The sequence below is a fragment of the Aulonocara stuartgranti genome (genome assembly GCF_965226115.1).
Source record: "Aulonocara stuartgranti genome assembly, chromosome: 12".
NCBI classification, from domain to species: domain Eukaryota; kingdom Metazoa; phylum Chordata; class Actinopteri; order Cichliformes; family Cichlidae; genus Aulonocara; species Aulonocara stuartgranti.
The window spans coordinates 16,398,837-16,416,196 of record NC_138948.1 but is presented as its reverse complement, the minus strand read 5'-3'; the positions used below and the strand labels follow the sequence as shown (position 1 = coordinate 16,416,196).

The window sequence follows — 17,360 nt, the reverse complement described above, 5'->3', positions numbered from 1 at the left end:
CAGTGGGGTTGGATAAAAATTTCTTATGGCACCAAAAATTCAAAAAATTGAGGAAAAACAATTTATATAGCTTCCGATTTCAAATTGAAATGATACAAACGATACTAATAAAAATCAAAATACTAGCACAAGCAGTAAGATTTGATGTCAAAAATAATAACAAAGGATTGTCCTATACAAATAAAAGATGCTTATCATTATGCAGACACAAACAATTTGAACCATGAACACTCCTTTCAGATATATTTTTTTTTAACAGTGTTTTCTGTCGGCTGCATGGATGAACATTTGTAAAATGCCACTGTCTGTGTCCAGAAATGTTTCCTATGGTGATCTCCATTTGTCAGTGTCAGCGATGGATTCTAGGAAGACCGTGACTGACTTTTTGTTACGGCTTACACTCAGACTGCTTCCTCCACCACGTTGTTAGAATGCGGATATAACAGAATGACATTGAAAATGGTGTTTCTTGCAGTTCCGATTGTGCCATCCAAATCTGTTAAAACAGTTTTTGGAAAGAACAGTGTCATTCAGAATCATCAGCATTTCCAAAAGTTCTGATGAACTTCTACAAATAAATTTGTGTTGGATTGTACAGATAGGTGTGGAACACAGCAAAGCGGAGTAATTCAATGTCCTCGCTTAATCGCATGAGAGTATTTTAAAGCAATTTCTATAAAAAAGACGAATGTCTGTCAGAGAGCGAGGTGGTATGAATGCCCCGTGAGTTATTTGAAGGTTTTCATTTCTTGATTTAACTCATGTGTGGATGTGATTAAAGGTGCGCATCAAACTACAAAACCTGCTTTCCTTTCTTAGGCCATTCATCATCTGTAGACATTTAGTTTCAGTGTAGTGCCAGTCTTTAAATCCATGGCTCCCCGGCAGCCAATTCCTAAATCTAAGAGCCTTTTTACTGAGCCACGTCTAATTGTGGGGACAGTTGTGTGTTAAGGCCTGTGGGACAGGGGTGACCTTAAAGAGGATGGGTATGTGTTAGAAGGAGACAGAGTGAGAGTGTGTATGTGTGTTTAGGGGGGTGTCACTGAGTACACGCCTGTCTGTCTACATAGGAAAAGGCATTGATCACCAATGACACATTGAGGGCCTGACGCCACAGCACACCTATAACTCTGATAGGGAGGCATGCTTCTTTAAAAGGTCAGCCAAACCAATAAAGCATCAAGTTTATGCTGTGCAAAGATTTGGGCTCAAGTGTTTCTCAGAACCTCCTTCAAAACCAATGAGACAGCTGGAATCTTGTGAGTTTCGCAAGATCACAATCGCAAGGAAATTGATCTTGTCAGGCTTCAAGCTAAGTGTCTGATCCTGAGTTGATCAGACCAAGTCAGCATCTTAGGAGGAAACATTGGCAGCTGTGCCGAGAGACTTGCAGACTACAAGTAACCATAACTTTAATCTAACCTTACTCTAAGATTATCATTAAATGAATTTAACCGCAATCCCAACCTAACCTTGTAACAGTGAAGTGGGCATGTCATGTTTTGTAGTGGCTGTGCTGTGCATCTGCAGGCAGACCAACTTGGCTTTTTAAGTGTGATTGTTTAGGAGATTAGTGTAACCGCTTCTATAGCATGTGTGTTGTCAAAAGTGGAGATTATCTTAATTAAGAGAAGAGCAAAGAATGCAAGCCAAGTGCTTTCTATCTTTCAAAGATCTTTAGAGAGCAGGATGTTGTGTTTCCTCTTTGATGCTCTCTTACTTCCTCATATGATTCAGTAATGTGATCTAAAATGTCATGATAGGGAGACACTCACCAAATCACCTGCCCCAAATCACCTGCCAAGTATGTTTTTTTTTTTTTTTTTAAAGTATTTGCCCTTTTTAAAATGAAAGCCACGGACAACATCATCTCAGAATGTTTGTGAAAGAAACCATCTGTCAAATTAGGTTATTTAAAAGCTGAAAGTAGGCTAACACTATGCACATATGATTAAACTTCAGCCTAAAAATCCAATTTTTATAGACTTCTTACTGTATCTGGTCATTTCGCCTAACAACAGTGGGGTTAGTTGGCATATAAATCTCCTAAAGGGCAAAATATGGCAAGGAATAGACTTCACTGAATATTCAAGTGGAGATAATGTTTTATTTTTTTGGATGATACTTATTTTTACCTTTCCTCTTTCCTTCTCTTGTTATATCATGTATCTTGTCATATCTTCCATCTGTGTACTGTCATGTCCCTACCATGCAAAAGTACACCAATAGCAGCAGTCCTAGCTTGAGACACGATTTTCCTCTCTGCTTTCCCATATGACCCATCAGGAGCCCTCAGCAGTGATCTATATACCCGCATATGCTCTTCTTAAGGGACGGTGTTTCTGTGCACCTGTGTGCAGATTGTACGTGATTGCACATGCTCCTTTTGTCACATGAAAACAGGCTGTGTGTTTGTGTGTACGCGTGTGCATTTTGGATCCCCTTCTGGCTGCCTCTGCTCTCTGCCCACTAGATAACTGTGCTGAGAAGCAGTGCCAAAAAGCGTCAAATCACAACTGTCATCAGAAAAAAAGAGCTTTTGTAAGAAATCAGGTGAAAATAATGCAGCTGGCAACATGAAATTGTTCTGATACAGACATGTTACCTACATTTACATTTTTGATGTCATTCAAATATAGATGAATCAGATTTTCTGTAAAAAAAAAAAAAAAAAAGGAAAGTCGAGGATGAAAATGAGCACCTGTCTTCAGAACTAATGTTTTTTTTATACCTTCGTCTGTTTTCACACTGAATGTTTAGCGAGGCTTTTGTAATACTGCCTAACTGTGAATATATTTAGCAGAAAAAGAAGAGTAAAAACAAAATTCCTTAATGTTGTAATGTTGTCATTTTAAGCATCTGACTGGTTTATCTTCAGCACAGTACAGCACGCAGACCTCATCGTGATGTTCTGGTTATAGCCGTGTTTTTGTCTTTTTGCAGAGCACAGAGACAAGTCCTGCCAGCAGCCTTCAGTCTCTACCCATCAGCCCTTGCAGTGAAAAATCTCTTCCGTTTAAGGTAACACGGAGCAGTCTGTTTTATACTAAATTTAGCTATTTGTTCAGTGAGAACGGCTGTATTACAAGCATCAAATTTACAGATGCATTAAAAGTGTGAGGCAATGAAAAATATTAATAAAAATGTCCTCCCAGCTTTATATCTTACAAAAACAGAGCTTATGCTTTCACTTAATACATGCACAGTAAAGTTGTAGTGCTCACTTGTTATTCTTTTTCCATAGCCAACCCTTCACTTCAATTAGCCAGCTAGTTTAATTAAAAGAACACAGCAGGCTCGGTGTGATCAAAAATATAAAACTGAATCTTCCTTTGATCCATGTGTCTCGTTCAGTTTTACCCATATCAGAACAATTAACACTTTTTTTTCACATCAGCTTCTAATGAATCACGAAAAGATCAAATAGGAAGAAAGAGAGCAGAGCAGCAAGGAAGGCAGAGTGAAGGAGAGAGAGAGAAAGAGTTGGAAAAAGGATGATTAAAAGCAGGAGAGTTGCAGATATAGAATGGGAGAGGGGCAACGTGTTTTGATTATCTTGACAGGCTCCAGATGCCCTCTGTCAACCTTGTCCATCCCAGCCGTGCGATCTGGATGAGATTTATTAATCTCTGTAGGGAGCATGTGCATCATTGCTCAAGTGCATGCTTGTGTGTGAGCGGGATTTAAGTTTGCCATGGGAGGTCTTTTGTCGAGCTTTCCCCCTGGATTTAGTTGGGTCACATCAGAGGTCTTGTTAGCCTGTTGGAGGAGGGAGGCGTAGTAGAGCCATCAGCTCTGTGGTTCTCATCTTTGATGTGTGTGTGTGTTTTTTTTTTAACTGCAACATAATGAAGTTCCCTTTACATACATGAATGTACACACTGGTAAAGGTCTTTTAAAATACAGTCTAGTGATACTTACCCACAAAATACTGACACACTGCCAACAAATACTGCGTTTGGTTGTCACTAAGGGCACCTGTATGTGTGCACCACTTAATCTTAGGGCTGTATATAGACTTTGTGTTTGTATAGTTGTCACAGCGTGTTAGTGTTTCACAAAGAGTGGATGTTTGTGTGAGTGTATGCCCTCTTTATTGACCTACATGCTGTATCAGTGGCAGCTGGACGATAAGGAAAAATTTAAAATGTAGGATGGGACACTGCATGCTGACAGCAGCTCTGGCTGAAAAGTACAGATGGACAGACAGGGAACATGGACCCATTGAAAAGAAGGGATCAAATGGGGTAGAAAAGAGTAGGAAATGGTTTCAGTAAACTATCCAAAACAGACTTGGAGACAGGCAATTGACTATAATCAAAAGATTATTTGACTGGACAGGGGAAACCTGAAATTTCTTTTTGGGGGTAATTTTATCTGATGTGACAGTGGATGTTGAGGAGGCAGAGAAGAATGTCACAAATGTCACTGGATTGAATTGAACCGTGGACATTTGGATTATGTGACATGTACTTTAACCATCTGGCTTAGGCTTTCAATCCTAAAAGCTGTAATTTCCCGTCTGTGGAAAAAGGTTGGAGTGCTACTATGTACAGATCAATCAGAGTACTGTAGATTTGTGTTAGAATGTCTACGTTTGATTTTATCTCGACTTTGGAAGTGTGTATCGTGCCTCAGTTAAAAACAGAACATTTCCAGTTAATCCCAGTTTTTCATCAAGAGGAATGGATATTTACACTTTTTTGGACCATTCTCTGCAAAACCAAGAGATGGTTGTGTGGGAAGATCCCATTGGATCGGTAATAGACCAACAACTATAGCACATTCAAAGCCCCTTAAATCACCTGGGGAGAAAAGCTGCTGGGAAAAGTGTGGGAGCTATAGCTGAAGTGTAGCCATTCAAGAGCAAAGCATTCGGTTTGATGACATTAACTTGATAAGGAAAAGGGGAGGAAATAAACACCGGAGTGCAAGAGGTGGAGGCGAGACCAAGCGATGAATGAGAGATAGAGAAGAAGCCGGTGTTTGAGAAATACTGCGTGAAGATGGAAGAAGAACAAGAGGGAGGGCTGAGAAGAAGAGAATTTGCCCTGGCACTCTAGAAAACGACTCGGCATGTGTAAAAATAATCTACGGTATCCACCTGAGAGGCTGCAGTGTCACAGTGCGACCTAGTTTAATTTAGACCCAATGCATATGACATGATTTTTACCAGATTTTGTCCCAGTTAAAGTATTCTACTGTATCTTAGAAGAAAGTAGCAGAAAAAAGAAATCACGCTAGAGTTGCCGCTAGAGGTGTACTCCACCAGTGTGTTCATTAAAGAAAAAAATGTCAAGGGCAGCAAGTTTTGCACCTGATGAAATGTTGTTTTGTGTACACTCACCTTTGCTTCAGCAGCACGGTGAACTTCTTTTTATAGTGGAACACTTATCATCATGTCAGAGGCAGCGTAATTAGAAATTAATAATGCATAATTCTGATGACTGTGAATTTATAATTACCGACTTTTCCCCACAGTGATGCCCTAATCACTGCGAGAGGGTTAAAAGGATGCATGCTTTGAGGAAAGCACGGAGATATGCGGCTATGTGCGTTATACACACCTTTCTGACACAGACAACACGCAGCTATATCGAGATGCACAAAATGTCATTTCTTTAAGCCGCAGCACAGAACAGACTGCCACTCTCATCTCCCCGTTTCATCCTTTGTCTCGTTTTTGAATATCTCTTTCCAGATAACCTTTTATCTCTGTTACACTACGTGAGAAACTTCGCGTTTAGTAATTGTTGTGAGGCTCAGGCATCAAATTCCACTTTTTTTTCTTCTTCAAATTTTGCTCCTCTGCATCAGTGGTCCTGTGATATGAGTTCTCGGGTTAAAATCAAAACCGTTATTAGTGAAATTGTAACTCGCCTTTTTACATCTCAAATTATTCATTACGTTTTAGCTCAGTGCAGGGTGCTGTCAGAAAAAAAATACAAATTAGACCATTCTACTGCGTGCTATGATAAAGCCTGAAAAGTTTGCCACCCTGCCCCTGGGCTACCTTAGAACTAGACAGCTGTGTTTCTGATTCCACGACACCTGCTGATAGGAGGAAACCATGGCTCAGTATTTGTGATTTTCTAATAGGGTCAGAGATCGAGAAGTGATATTTTAGAGACAGCTTTAAACCTCGGAAGTACAGATACTGTATATATTATATTATTTCTATCACCACAGCACTCAACTTTTGGACTGCACAGGAAAACATTTTAATGATTTGAAAATTTCCCTACAAGCCAAATGTTTTCTTTCAGCTTTAATGGATGTGGAGTTCTTACTTTACACAGATATGAACTCACTGGATGCTTTATTAGCCAAACCTTGCTAGTACAGCGTTGGACCCCCTTTTGTCCTCAAAACTGACTTAATGATTTGTGGCACTGATTCAACAAGGTGCTCGAAACATTGCACAGAGATTCTGGTGCATATTGACACAATAGCATCAAACAGTTGCTTCATCCATGATGTGAATCTCCCCTTCTGGTACTCTGTTGGACTGACATCACAGTCATGTTCAAGACACCAGTTTGAGATGATCTGAGCTTTGAGACATGCTTAGCTATCGGGCTGGAATAAGCCATCGATACTGGGGAACAGTGTGATTGTAAAGGGGAGGATATGATCAGCAACAGTTCTCAGGTAGACTGGGACATTTAAACAGTCCTTGCTTGGTACTAAGAGGCCTAAAGTGTGCCAAGACAGTATCCCCTACACCATTACACCACCACAAGCCTGAACCGTTGATACAGGCAAGATGGATCCATCCTTTTCCATGTTGTTTTCTGCCAAATTCTGAGCCTACCATCTGAAAGTTGAAATAGAACTTGAGACTCATCAGACCAGGCAACATATTTCAAATCCTCTGTGGGCAGTTTTTGTGAGTCCGTGTAAATTAAAGCCTCAGTTTTCTATTCTTAGCTGACAGGAGGGACACATGGTGTAGTCTTCTACTGCTGTAGCCCATCTGCTACAAGACTCAACATGATGTGCGTTTAGAGATGCTTTTCATACCTTGGTTTTAACAAGTCGTTAGTTTAGTCGCCTTCCTATTAGTGTGAAGCAGTTTGGCCAGTCTTCCTGCCGTATGGCATCAAAATGGCTTTTTACCCCAGAGAAAAGCTTCTTGCTGGATGGTCTTTTTTGGGCTATTCTCTGTAAACCCTAGAGATGATCGTGTGGGAAAATTCTCAGTGGAACAGCCGTTTCTGAATTACTTAGACGAGTCCATGCAAAATTCAAAGTTAAATCACCTTTCTTCTCTATTCTGATTCGTTCAGTTTGGTTTGAATATCAGGAGGTTGTCTTGATCATGTCCCAAAGCCTAAGTGCATTAAGTTTCTACCACGTGTTTGGCTTGTTAAAGACAGCATGAACAAGCAGTCGATCCGGTGTAGTGAGTATATTTACAACCCCTGAACCATGTACCAGTACTGGTCCATGAGTCGTTTGGTGCCGGGCTGCGAGAGTTGAGGCTCGCGTGTGAAATTTATGGGTTTCAGTGTTTTTAGGGTTTTTTAGTGTTTTTATCTATTAAATTTTTTTTTAATTTTATAACTCTGATTCCCTGGGTCTTTTTTGGTACTGGTACTGGTTTTATTTTGATGTATTCATCCACAACACCTTAAAGGCCGGTCCGTGAAAATATTGTCGGACATAAACCGGTCCATGGCGCAAAAAAGGTTGGAGACTCCTGTTTTAGATGTCTACTAAGCACATTTCTTGTCTTTTTTCAGACTTGGATTTAGTTAACTTTTTTTATGTTGCTATTTGTTGTGAAGCACTTTGTGATCCTTGTCTTGAAAGGTGCTATATAAATAAAATTTGACTTTACTTTACAGATATATCCATTGTGTATGGGCGTGTCCAGAGCCACTTAAATCAATTTTAAAAGCTACTGACATTATGGTGACCTGCTATTGACAGTTAATTTAATTTGAAAAGACAGCTGACCGAGGTCAGAGTAACCTGTTATCCTTTCTTGATAAGACTTGATAATGTGATGCAGATCACACATTTTGAATCACCTCTTCTCTGTTTTTAACTTAACCTCCTAGGACCTGGCCTCCACATATGTGGACATCACATTTGGGGTTATTTAGACCAAAATACTCAATTTTGCTCTACAAGGAACTGTCCACTCATGAGGACATTATGCTGCTACTGTTCTATCAAAATTTTAAATGAATATCCTCATATGTGGCTCTCATTTTTCTCAGAAACAAAAATTAGGCCAAAAAAAAAAAATCTGGTAATTCTTTGTTTTCACATTCATCAGGTCCCAATGTGCCCAAATATAAAAGGGAAATTAAAAATGCATGCCGTGGAGGAGTTCGGGTGTTAGGAGGTTAAATGGAAAAGTTCACAACAAAATCAAATCTACATATTTTTCATCTAATCTGTAGGGCTGTTGATATAAGCTTTTTCTCTTGCCCTTTTCAATGTGCATAAATAAGCTATTAATATAGTTACCAAGGCAGACATAAAGTAGATAAACAGAGACAGCCAGCAGATAGAAATGAAGATGGATTCAGATACAGGGTGAATACTAAATACGTGAGGCAAGCAACTTTATGCTGGATCAGTTTGCACATTTGTCTTTGTGATATCATTTTTATTTTTATTTTTTGGTGACGAAATGAAAAGTGAGGTTGGACAAACTGTACTGGACTCTCCAAGAAGCCATATGTGAGATGCCTGAATTATATTTGGTCTTGGTACACTGTGCCATATCACTTTTATAGACCGTTCATTTGTGTTGAGGAGTCCACATTGTGCTGCATGTCTTTGTCGCTTTTTTCTGGGGGGGCTTCCACACAGCGTAGCTAAGTACACAGTTTTTATGCAAATGATTTACCAACAGAAAGCATTTGATATGTGGACATAAATCATGGAGTCTTAAGCTGGCATTCAGTGTACTTAATTTTGTAATTTTTCAGCTGTGACCATATCAGACTCTCAAAACGTGATCAGAACTTCCACAGATGTACTTTTTAGTAAGAAACAAGGAGTCATTTGCGTAATTAAGATTTATTTTAAAAACTTGCATGGATGTAATATGTATAAAGGAAAGAATTTTTCCTTTTTCATCCTGTTTAACCTTCAGGTTTAAAATGATAAAACCGAATGTTCAGTCCATCTCTCACGAGAAATCGCGTGTATCTCAGAGACTACATCTCGGCTTTTGAGTGATAGATTCACAATTTAGTTCATGTCTTTCTTTGTGATGACACATTAGGCTTTCTCCGTGCGTTACCTGCATCAAGAAGTCGGTTTGTGACTGAGACTCCATTTAAAGAATCCATTTAAAGCTAAAGGGTGGCTGAGCATTTGAAACAGCTGCCGAGAATACGGGAAGTGCCTCCCTGCGGGTTTAAGATTTATGGACGCTTCTGAAACGTTTAAGTCAAATCAGATTAGCTGTTATTGTTTTGTGTTTTGTTTTTGTCTGTACTAAAAGCAAAGTTTAATAAATTAGGGTTTCTGAGTCCCTTCCCAACATGTGTATGCTGCAGTGCTGCTAAAAGTAAAATTGTCCGGGAGACCCTCTAACTGTGGTGCGATTGTAAGACTCCAGGTGTGGTCAATTATTATTATTACATTTGACATTTTAGCTAGTTTAATTCTCCAACACTCATAGTTAAAGTGCAAGGTTAGGGTTAAATGCTGGATAAATTGGTATAAAGATAACACGGAGAAGGCATTTTGTCATGTTGTTCTTGCTTACACCCATTTCATCAATATCAAGAAAAATCCAATTTGTTAAAGAAATTGAAGAAAATTGGATGTTGACTAATTGACAAACAACCAGCACATTTTCTCAATGATGTTTCCCAAAAAAAAAAGAAGAAAAAAGTTGAATCATTTCTCGTAACAAGAGGAATAAAATTCATCCCCATACCCTCTTCAAATGACTGCTGATTACATGCATAGAGAGCCTCAAACGCTTTACAAAATCACATCTCTTTGCAAAAGTGGATGCACTCCAATGATTTTGATCAGATTTAGCCCCACTGAGGCTGTTCTGTTCACATTAGAAATAAATTTGTATGCCCCACTTTTCTGCCATGGGTTCTCCATTCTATTCTGCCTTGAAAAATTGGTTTGAATGCCACCTGATGGGTGACTGAATGCACTTTATGGCGCTTCTTTCAGCGAGCAGAATAAAATTTCTCATTTTAGCTTTAAATGTGTTCATCACATTGAGATCTTATTTGTATGTGCACTGCCCTGGCATTGCTTGGCTCTGCATGTCCAGGGGCCGTGGATAAAAATTGCATTGCATTGTAATTCCTCAGGGATTAATGCAATATTTCTGTTCAAGTAAAGCTGAGGTCTGCCTTCCAGTAGAAGTACAGAGAAGAATTGTGACAACTGTATAACTGTTCAAAAATGACCAAACCAAACTATAAAGGTAGTAGATACAAATTGGATGATTTGATCAACCAAACATATGGCCTGTATGAACTATGCCATGCCATCACCTTCACCACACCAAGACATAAAATGAAAATAGATTTTTTTTTTGTTTTACTATAAAGAAGTTTAAAAGGGGAATAAAGAAACAGGAAGATAATATTGCATAAACATATTTCACATGTTCAGCCAATAGCCATCCACTTATGTCCACGAATTATTGTAGACTAAATCAATTTATTGCTGCATTTATAAGTGCAATATACACTTACCAGACATTTTATTAGGTACATTTTGCCAGTACTGGGTTGGACCCCTTTTGTCTTAAGAAATGCATTCATTCTAGTGGCTTATAATCAACAATGTGATGAAAACATTCTTCAGAGATCTTGGTTCAGTAAAGTGTCCCTGGATTTAATCATAAGCCTGTTCTCATCAATAACTCCTTTCTTCTGTTTATACTCGCAAGGTGTTTTTTGTCCTGTAAAGAAACCCATTAGGTCAATAAAGCATTGGATTTAGTCTCAACACTGACGTCACCACGACGATAGCATCGCACAGTTGCTGCAGATTTGTCTGCTGCACATCTGCGATGCAAATTTCCTGTTCCACTTCATCCCTTGGATTGTATATTGAATTCAGATCTGGTGACTGTGCTGGCCATTTGAGTACGGACATGACACATTAAATACATTTGAATATCAAACCATCTTTTCAGCCTGTCATGTCTGTTGTTACACTCATTCATGGCCTGAACTGAAAAGGCAGATCTTCTTAGAGGAACTCTCCACGCGCGTTTGACTTTAATGCTCTGGTCACCTCTTTGCGAGCAGAGCATTCTACGGCTCTTTTCAGCGGTTAAGATGCAATATCGTGAGAGTTTTGAAACAGATTATATTAAGCTGCTGTATTTCTTTATCACTCGCTTTATCTTTCTCTAACATACCCTCTCGCATGTCTTTCTTCAGTTTATACTCCTAAGGTGTTTTCTGGGTCGTAAACAAACCGACGAAGTCAATAAAGTGTCCCTGGATTTAGTCATTAGCCTGTTCTCAGCATTTCATATAACTACTCTTATACATGCACTTTTAAAAGCTGCAGATAAGCCACATAGAAATGCACACACAAGACAATGAGGGATATCAACTGTGCCGTTGTAGCCAGACAGCTCATTTAGTGCAGCCTTCAGTCCTGTTCGGGTGAGATTAATTTTAGAGGCTGACTAATGTAGTAATTGTCACAGCATGTTAGTGATTTTTCAGTCCCATCCAAATCTCATGTTAGTAATTTGTGTGTGTGTGTATGTGTGTTCTTTAGTAGGAAAATAATATCCTTATTATCTATAAATACTGTTATCTCCCCTGCAAAGGCAGGGAAACAGAGTGCATTCTGATTTAACACCACTGGGTTTTGTTTTTGTTAATTGTTTTTCTATTTCCTGGTGGAAAATGTATTCTTTTATAGGTTTTATTACCGTGGAAGCACTTAGTGAAGCTTTTAGTTATGTCCTCCTTGACCATTATCGTGTGCCAAGGTAAGGGCCCCTGCATACACTTCAACATCAATTAGACTTGCAAAATAAAGAAGCCGTTAAAAAATAAAAACCACCTTAAAAACTTTGCAGACAGTGTGAAACCTTCTCACCACCTCTGTAACTGTAAGCTTAGATCAAACAACATCTGATTTCCCCCCACTTTGCTTAATTGCCAAAATTGGTGGGACTCAACCTCTCATGATTGGCCAAGTTTTTATAATTGAAGAAGCAAGAATGCTGTGAAATTTCTTTTTGTTTTGTTTTGTTCACCACAATTTCTGGCACTTTTCAATGGGAAACACCTCAAGGGAACACCGTGAATGGTTACCTGAAAAGATTAACAGCATTTGGTACGATCCTTTTGTTTAAAGATTTATCACATTTCAATAGTTTTAGTTTTTTTTCCCTTTTACTATTATTTTCCTTTTATATTTTCTTTAATTTTGTTTTAGCAGCCTAGTCTTCTCCCTCCTTATGCCCTCACGTACATCCACTGACACATACATCACCCATCTACATACAACACCTCGCGTACATCATAATATCCTTAACTTTATTCACTGTGCAACAGCACAAATTGTGCTTAGTCTGGCACTTCTACCATTGCTAGTTCAGTTTTGTGTTATAGCCAATCAGAAAAACAGACTGGCTAAGATAACATGCCAGTTTTTTCTTTTCTGCACTACTGCAAGAATATTATCTGGATGTCGAAACAAAACATTACATAGTAAACTTTATATTAACATTAAATTATTTCCCTTTTTAAAGATATGGTGTTGAAAATTCCTTTATATTACCCTGAACCAGAAATTATTGCCAGAAAACCATAAACCATGAAGCCAAAACAATCAGATATTATACATACTTTAAAAAAACTTTATAGACGACACTGATACAGCACACTCATTCATTTATTTTTAAAATGTCTGTCAGCCAAAAATCAATCCATCCATCCATCTAGCTTCCCCTTGATTAAGTCACAATTGTCTCAAAGGGTCAACCAAAGCTACTGAATGAATAAGTGTCAACATGTACAATACAAAACTTTGTACTCTACAGTGATCAGGCAGATTACAACCTCCTCATGGTTTACACGTAAAGGGTGAGAAAGTTGAATCTTTACAGTTTCACAATCCTTTTTCTCACACAGACTCAGACTTACAGAAATATTTTTTTCTAGCCCTCGATCCCCGGGGGTGTTCTGTACTGATTCACCGTACAGGTTCCATATTTACTTCTCTGAATTTTGAAGTGACTTGAAGAAAATTGTCAGGCTCGATGGGTCTTTTTTGCATCACAGAGGTCATTTAAAGGACGACGATGTAGCTATATGGTTCCCTGTGGTCTCCCTCTGACTCTGCGTGTCCTTTAGCTAGATGGCTCCCTGTGGTTTCAGACCATCATGCTCAGCCTCGGGGCCTCTCTGTCCTCTCCTCTATCAATGTCCCCCTTTTCTCACATTTCCCCCTCATTTTCCTCCTGTTATCTTGCCCCTCGTTTCCTCTTCTGCTTTTATGTCCTTGAAGAGGTAATGACAATCTGCCTGTCATTTTGCACTCTCTATCTTATTGCTCGTTTCCTCCCACTTCCTTATCCCCTTTCTCTTGTTCCCTCTCTCTTCACATTGCGTCGCTCTTTGTCCACATTTTAACTAACTGCCTGTTGCAGACTTAACTTGAATATTTTTAGCGAAGACTGTTGTGCCTTATATCTTATTTCTGACTTCCCCATGAGCCATCCTCTCAAAGCTCTCTGTTGACTGCAGGCAGGGTCTGAAGATGACTAGGCATTTGAAAACACTGACAGTGAAAAGGAGGCGCCACGCTTACATTTTTGCTTTAAAAAAAAAAGATTCCACGTCAACTAATTTTACGTGACAAAAATTGTTTTTATTTATTTATTTTTTTTACTTTTGCACTGGATAAATGAGACTAACACTGTTAAATGAGGACAGCGGCACAATTCTAACATAAATATCAACCAGATTTTAATGTAAGACATGTTCGCAACCACTTAGAATTTCTTTTTTTTTGCCCTTAAGCATTTTGTAAATTGTTTTTAAAGGTGCCATAAGAATAAAGTTGTTTTCATTAGTTTAATTATTTTCTATGTCTTCTGGAGCTTCTCTTCATCTTCCCTGCAAAAAAAAAACAAACCATCCCCTGACAACACAAGGTCAAATAAAAACTGCTGTGTGCTCTGGGGCACTGCCACAGGACACAACGAGTTTATCGCTGTGATGTAGAGAGAAGAGGAGATCACAGTCGTGCAGAACGCACCGCATGACAACTTTATTACACAAACACAGGGCTCAGCAAGAATCGCAACACTCAACAGACTCATAAGTACATGTGAAAGACCTGCAGATACACACACAGAAACTCTCAGAGAATCACATACAAAGACAAACACACAGAAGCATCCCTGTAATGTACTTTTGGCTGCATGCATTGCTTTGGTGGCTTTATGGTCCCTTAGATAAAACTGTAATGTTAAACATGGTTTGTTGTTTCTTGTGTTCAGGATCCCAGCAGAGAGGAAGCCTTGCTGCAACAACTGAGAGAGAAAGATGAGCTGATTATGAAACTCCAGAGCGAACTGGTAAGATCTTAGTTCTAAAAGTAATTCAAATCATTATGTAGACTTTTGATGATAATGATGCCCGAGTTCCTTCTTTTGCAATGTGGCATGTTTTTTTTTTTCCCTTTCTTTTTTGCACAAGAAAAAAGTAAAATAAAATGACAGTAAGTGACAGCTTCTGATGAATCCCTTAGTAAATATAAATGAATCCAGTGAGGTGAAATATTTATTTTTCCCTTCCAAAAAATACTCTGTCTTTGTAGGTGATAAGAGAAGCAACTCAAAGTTTGAGACATGGAAGGTTTGCTCATATATTGTGTTTTATCTCTATCACAGTGTCTTTTTCTTCATCTTTGTCTTTTGGAACTTTGATATGAATAATTAAAACAGCTTGAGTGTGTTTGAATTATTTGTTTTAAGGATATAAATTAAAGACAAATTTTCTTTGAAGCACATTTTAAGGGTTCAGACTTTTAAAAGAAATGTTAACTAAAAAAAACAACAAACCAAAACACATGGATTTCAAAGGACTAGAAAGTGTAACTTTTGTTAAAATCGCTTTGTCAGTTTATCATCTTCTTAAGATCTTCTAGAAAAGATTGACCATAAAAGAGAGAGTACATTATGTGAGAATGGTTTTATAGTTGGCTTGAAGTCACAGCATCAACAGCAGAAAGCCTGTCTTCGTTAATGTAAACTGCTCGTTCACGCCAGCTTAATGTAATGACAAAAAATTATTGGGACTCCCGCCAAACGAGAGGTATAAGATGCGAAGCAACGACTTTTCCATTTTAAATGTGCTCACCATTTATTTGAAATATAGAGATGTAAATGCAAAATGTATCGTCTTGACAGTGTTTTCCTTTTTTTTCCCTTCTCGTCCTCTGGAGCGTGATTGTTGGATCATCTGCAGAAATGCCATTAAAATGTCTGCAATTTGTCACCTATTCTGTCGATGTAATGCAATGCAGACATTGTGCCAGGCTTTAGTAGAATAATGTGCCAAAGTTGTAGCGGTATTGTAAGAGATGCCAGTCTAACCCAGACTTGAGTCTCATGTGGCATCTGTTTGTTTGATCATTCTCTGGAACATGCGTCTATTCCCCCCCAACTCTTTCTCTCTTTGACTCCCGTCCTTTCGCGTTCTGCCGTTCTGTCAGCAGCACCTATCCCCCTCTCTTCTCTTTCTCACTGTGCTGTTTTCAGTGCTGTGCGCATCTAATGTCGAATTAATGTCAAAATTGAGCAATTTTCAGGCAGCCTGGCTGGCAGGCAGGCAGACAGGCAGTAGGCTACATGTAACGTCAATGTTCCTCTCTGAAATTCGTGTTGATGGGCAGTGTAACAGACTTAACACTCACACATTAAAACACCTTTTTAAGCCTTTTCACATTGCAGCTTCTAAATAAAACACATTTATTCACAGGTCTCTCTTCTGTGCATCAGTGTTTCACACTCCCTCTCCCATACATTATTTTTGGACCAACCCTATTATTGAATGCCTTTGCACTGGGATCTACATCCTCCTTCATATCCCCCCCTCTGTCATGATAATGGGACAACTGACCTCAATAAATTAGAGTTTAACTGTTTGGTCAAATGTTTGCTGCTTACAAAAAAATTTATATTACCAAAATGAGTCTGTTCCCCTACAGCTAAGATGTGTTATGATTAAATAGATCAAATAAGTAGATAAATAAAAAAAAACCTTTTGGTAAATCTTGTACTCTAGATTGTTTATAGGTTTAATTGTTCGTGATGTAGCAAAAGGGGGTCTGTTTTTTCACTCTGCGTGTTAGTTGTTCCACATGTTGATATTGCCAATGTATCATGGCGTTGATATCCTCTTCTGTTTTGGCCATATGTAGTGCTGTGATTTATGGTTAAACATCTCCACTGTTGTTCCAGATACAGTGGGGCAAAAAAGTATTTAGTCAGCCACCGATTGTGCAAGTTCCCCCACTTAAAATGATGACAGAGGTCAGTAATTTGCACCAGAGGTACACTTCAACTGTGAGAGACAGAATGTGAAAAAAAAATCCATGAATTCACATGGTAGGATTTGTAAAGAATTTATTCGTAAATTAGGGTGGAAAATAAGTATTTGGTCACCTCAAACAAGGAAGATCTCTGGCTCTCACAGACCTGTAACGTCTTCTGTAAGAAGCTTTTCTGTCCCCCACTCGTTACCTGTATGAATGGCACCTGTTTGAACTCATCATCTGTATAAAAGACACCTGTCCACAGCCTCAAACAGTCAGACTCCAAACTCCGCCATGGCCAAGACCAAAGAGCTTTCGAAGGACACCAGGAAAAGTATTGTAGACCTGCACCAGACTGGGAAGAGTGAATCTACAATAGACAAGCAGCTTGGTGTGAAAAAATCAACTGTGGGAGCAATCATCAGAAAATGGAAGACATACAAGACCACTGATAATCTCCCTCGATCTGGGGCTCCACGCAAGATCTCATCCCGTGGGGTCAAAATGATCATGAGAACGGTGAGCAAAGATCCCAGAACCACACGGGGGGACCTGGTGAATGACCTGCAGAGAGCTGGGACCAAAGTAACAAAGGTCACCATCAGTAACACACTACAATGGCAGGGAATCAAATCCCGCAGTGCCAGACGTGTTCCGCTGCTGAAGCCAGTGCATGTCCAGGCCCGTCTGAAGTTTGCCAGAGAGCACATGGATGATACAGCAGAGGATTGGGAGAATGTCATGTGGTCAGATGAAACCAAAGTAGAACTTTTTGGTATAAACTCAACTCGTCGTGTTTGGAGGAAGAAGAATACTGAGTTGCATCACAAGAACAC

At 39.0% G+C, this 17,360-nt stretch overlaps 1 protein-coding gene across 4 annotated transcripts in view; it reads left to right on the top strand.

Annotated features, from left to right (window-relative positions):
• Positions 1-17,360, top strand: part of ccser1 (coiled-coil serine-rich protein 1) — a 128,918-nt gene that overhangs the window by 53,150 nt on the left and 58,408 nt on the right. For 3 of the 4 annotated variants that reach the window (XM_082553599.1, XM_082553597.1, XM_082553598.1), the window contains exons 8-9: positions 2,947-3,024; positions 14,486-14,563. In XM_082553599.1, coding sequence (XP_082409725.1) covers positions 2,947-3,024; positions 14,486-14,563 — 156 coding nt within the window. The remainder of the gene's footprint in view (positions 1-2,946; positions 3,025-14,485; positions 14,564-17,360) is intronic. The other variant, XM_082553600.1, reaches the window with a different exon arrangement.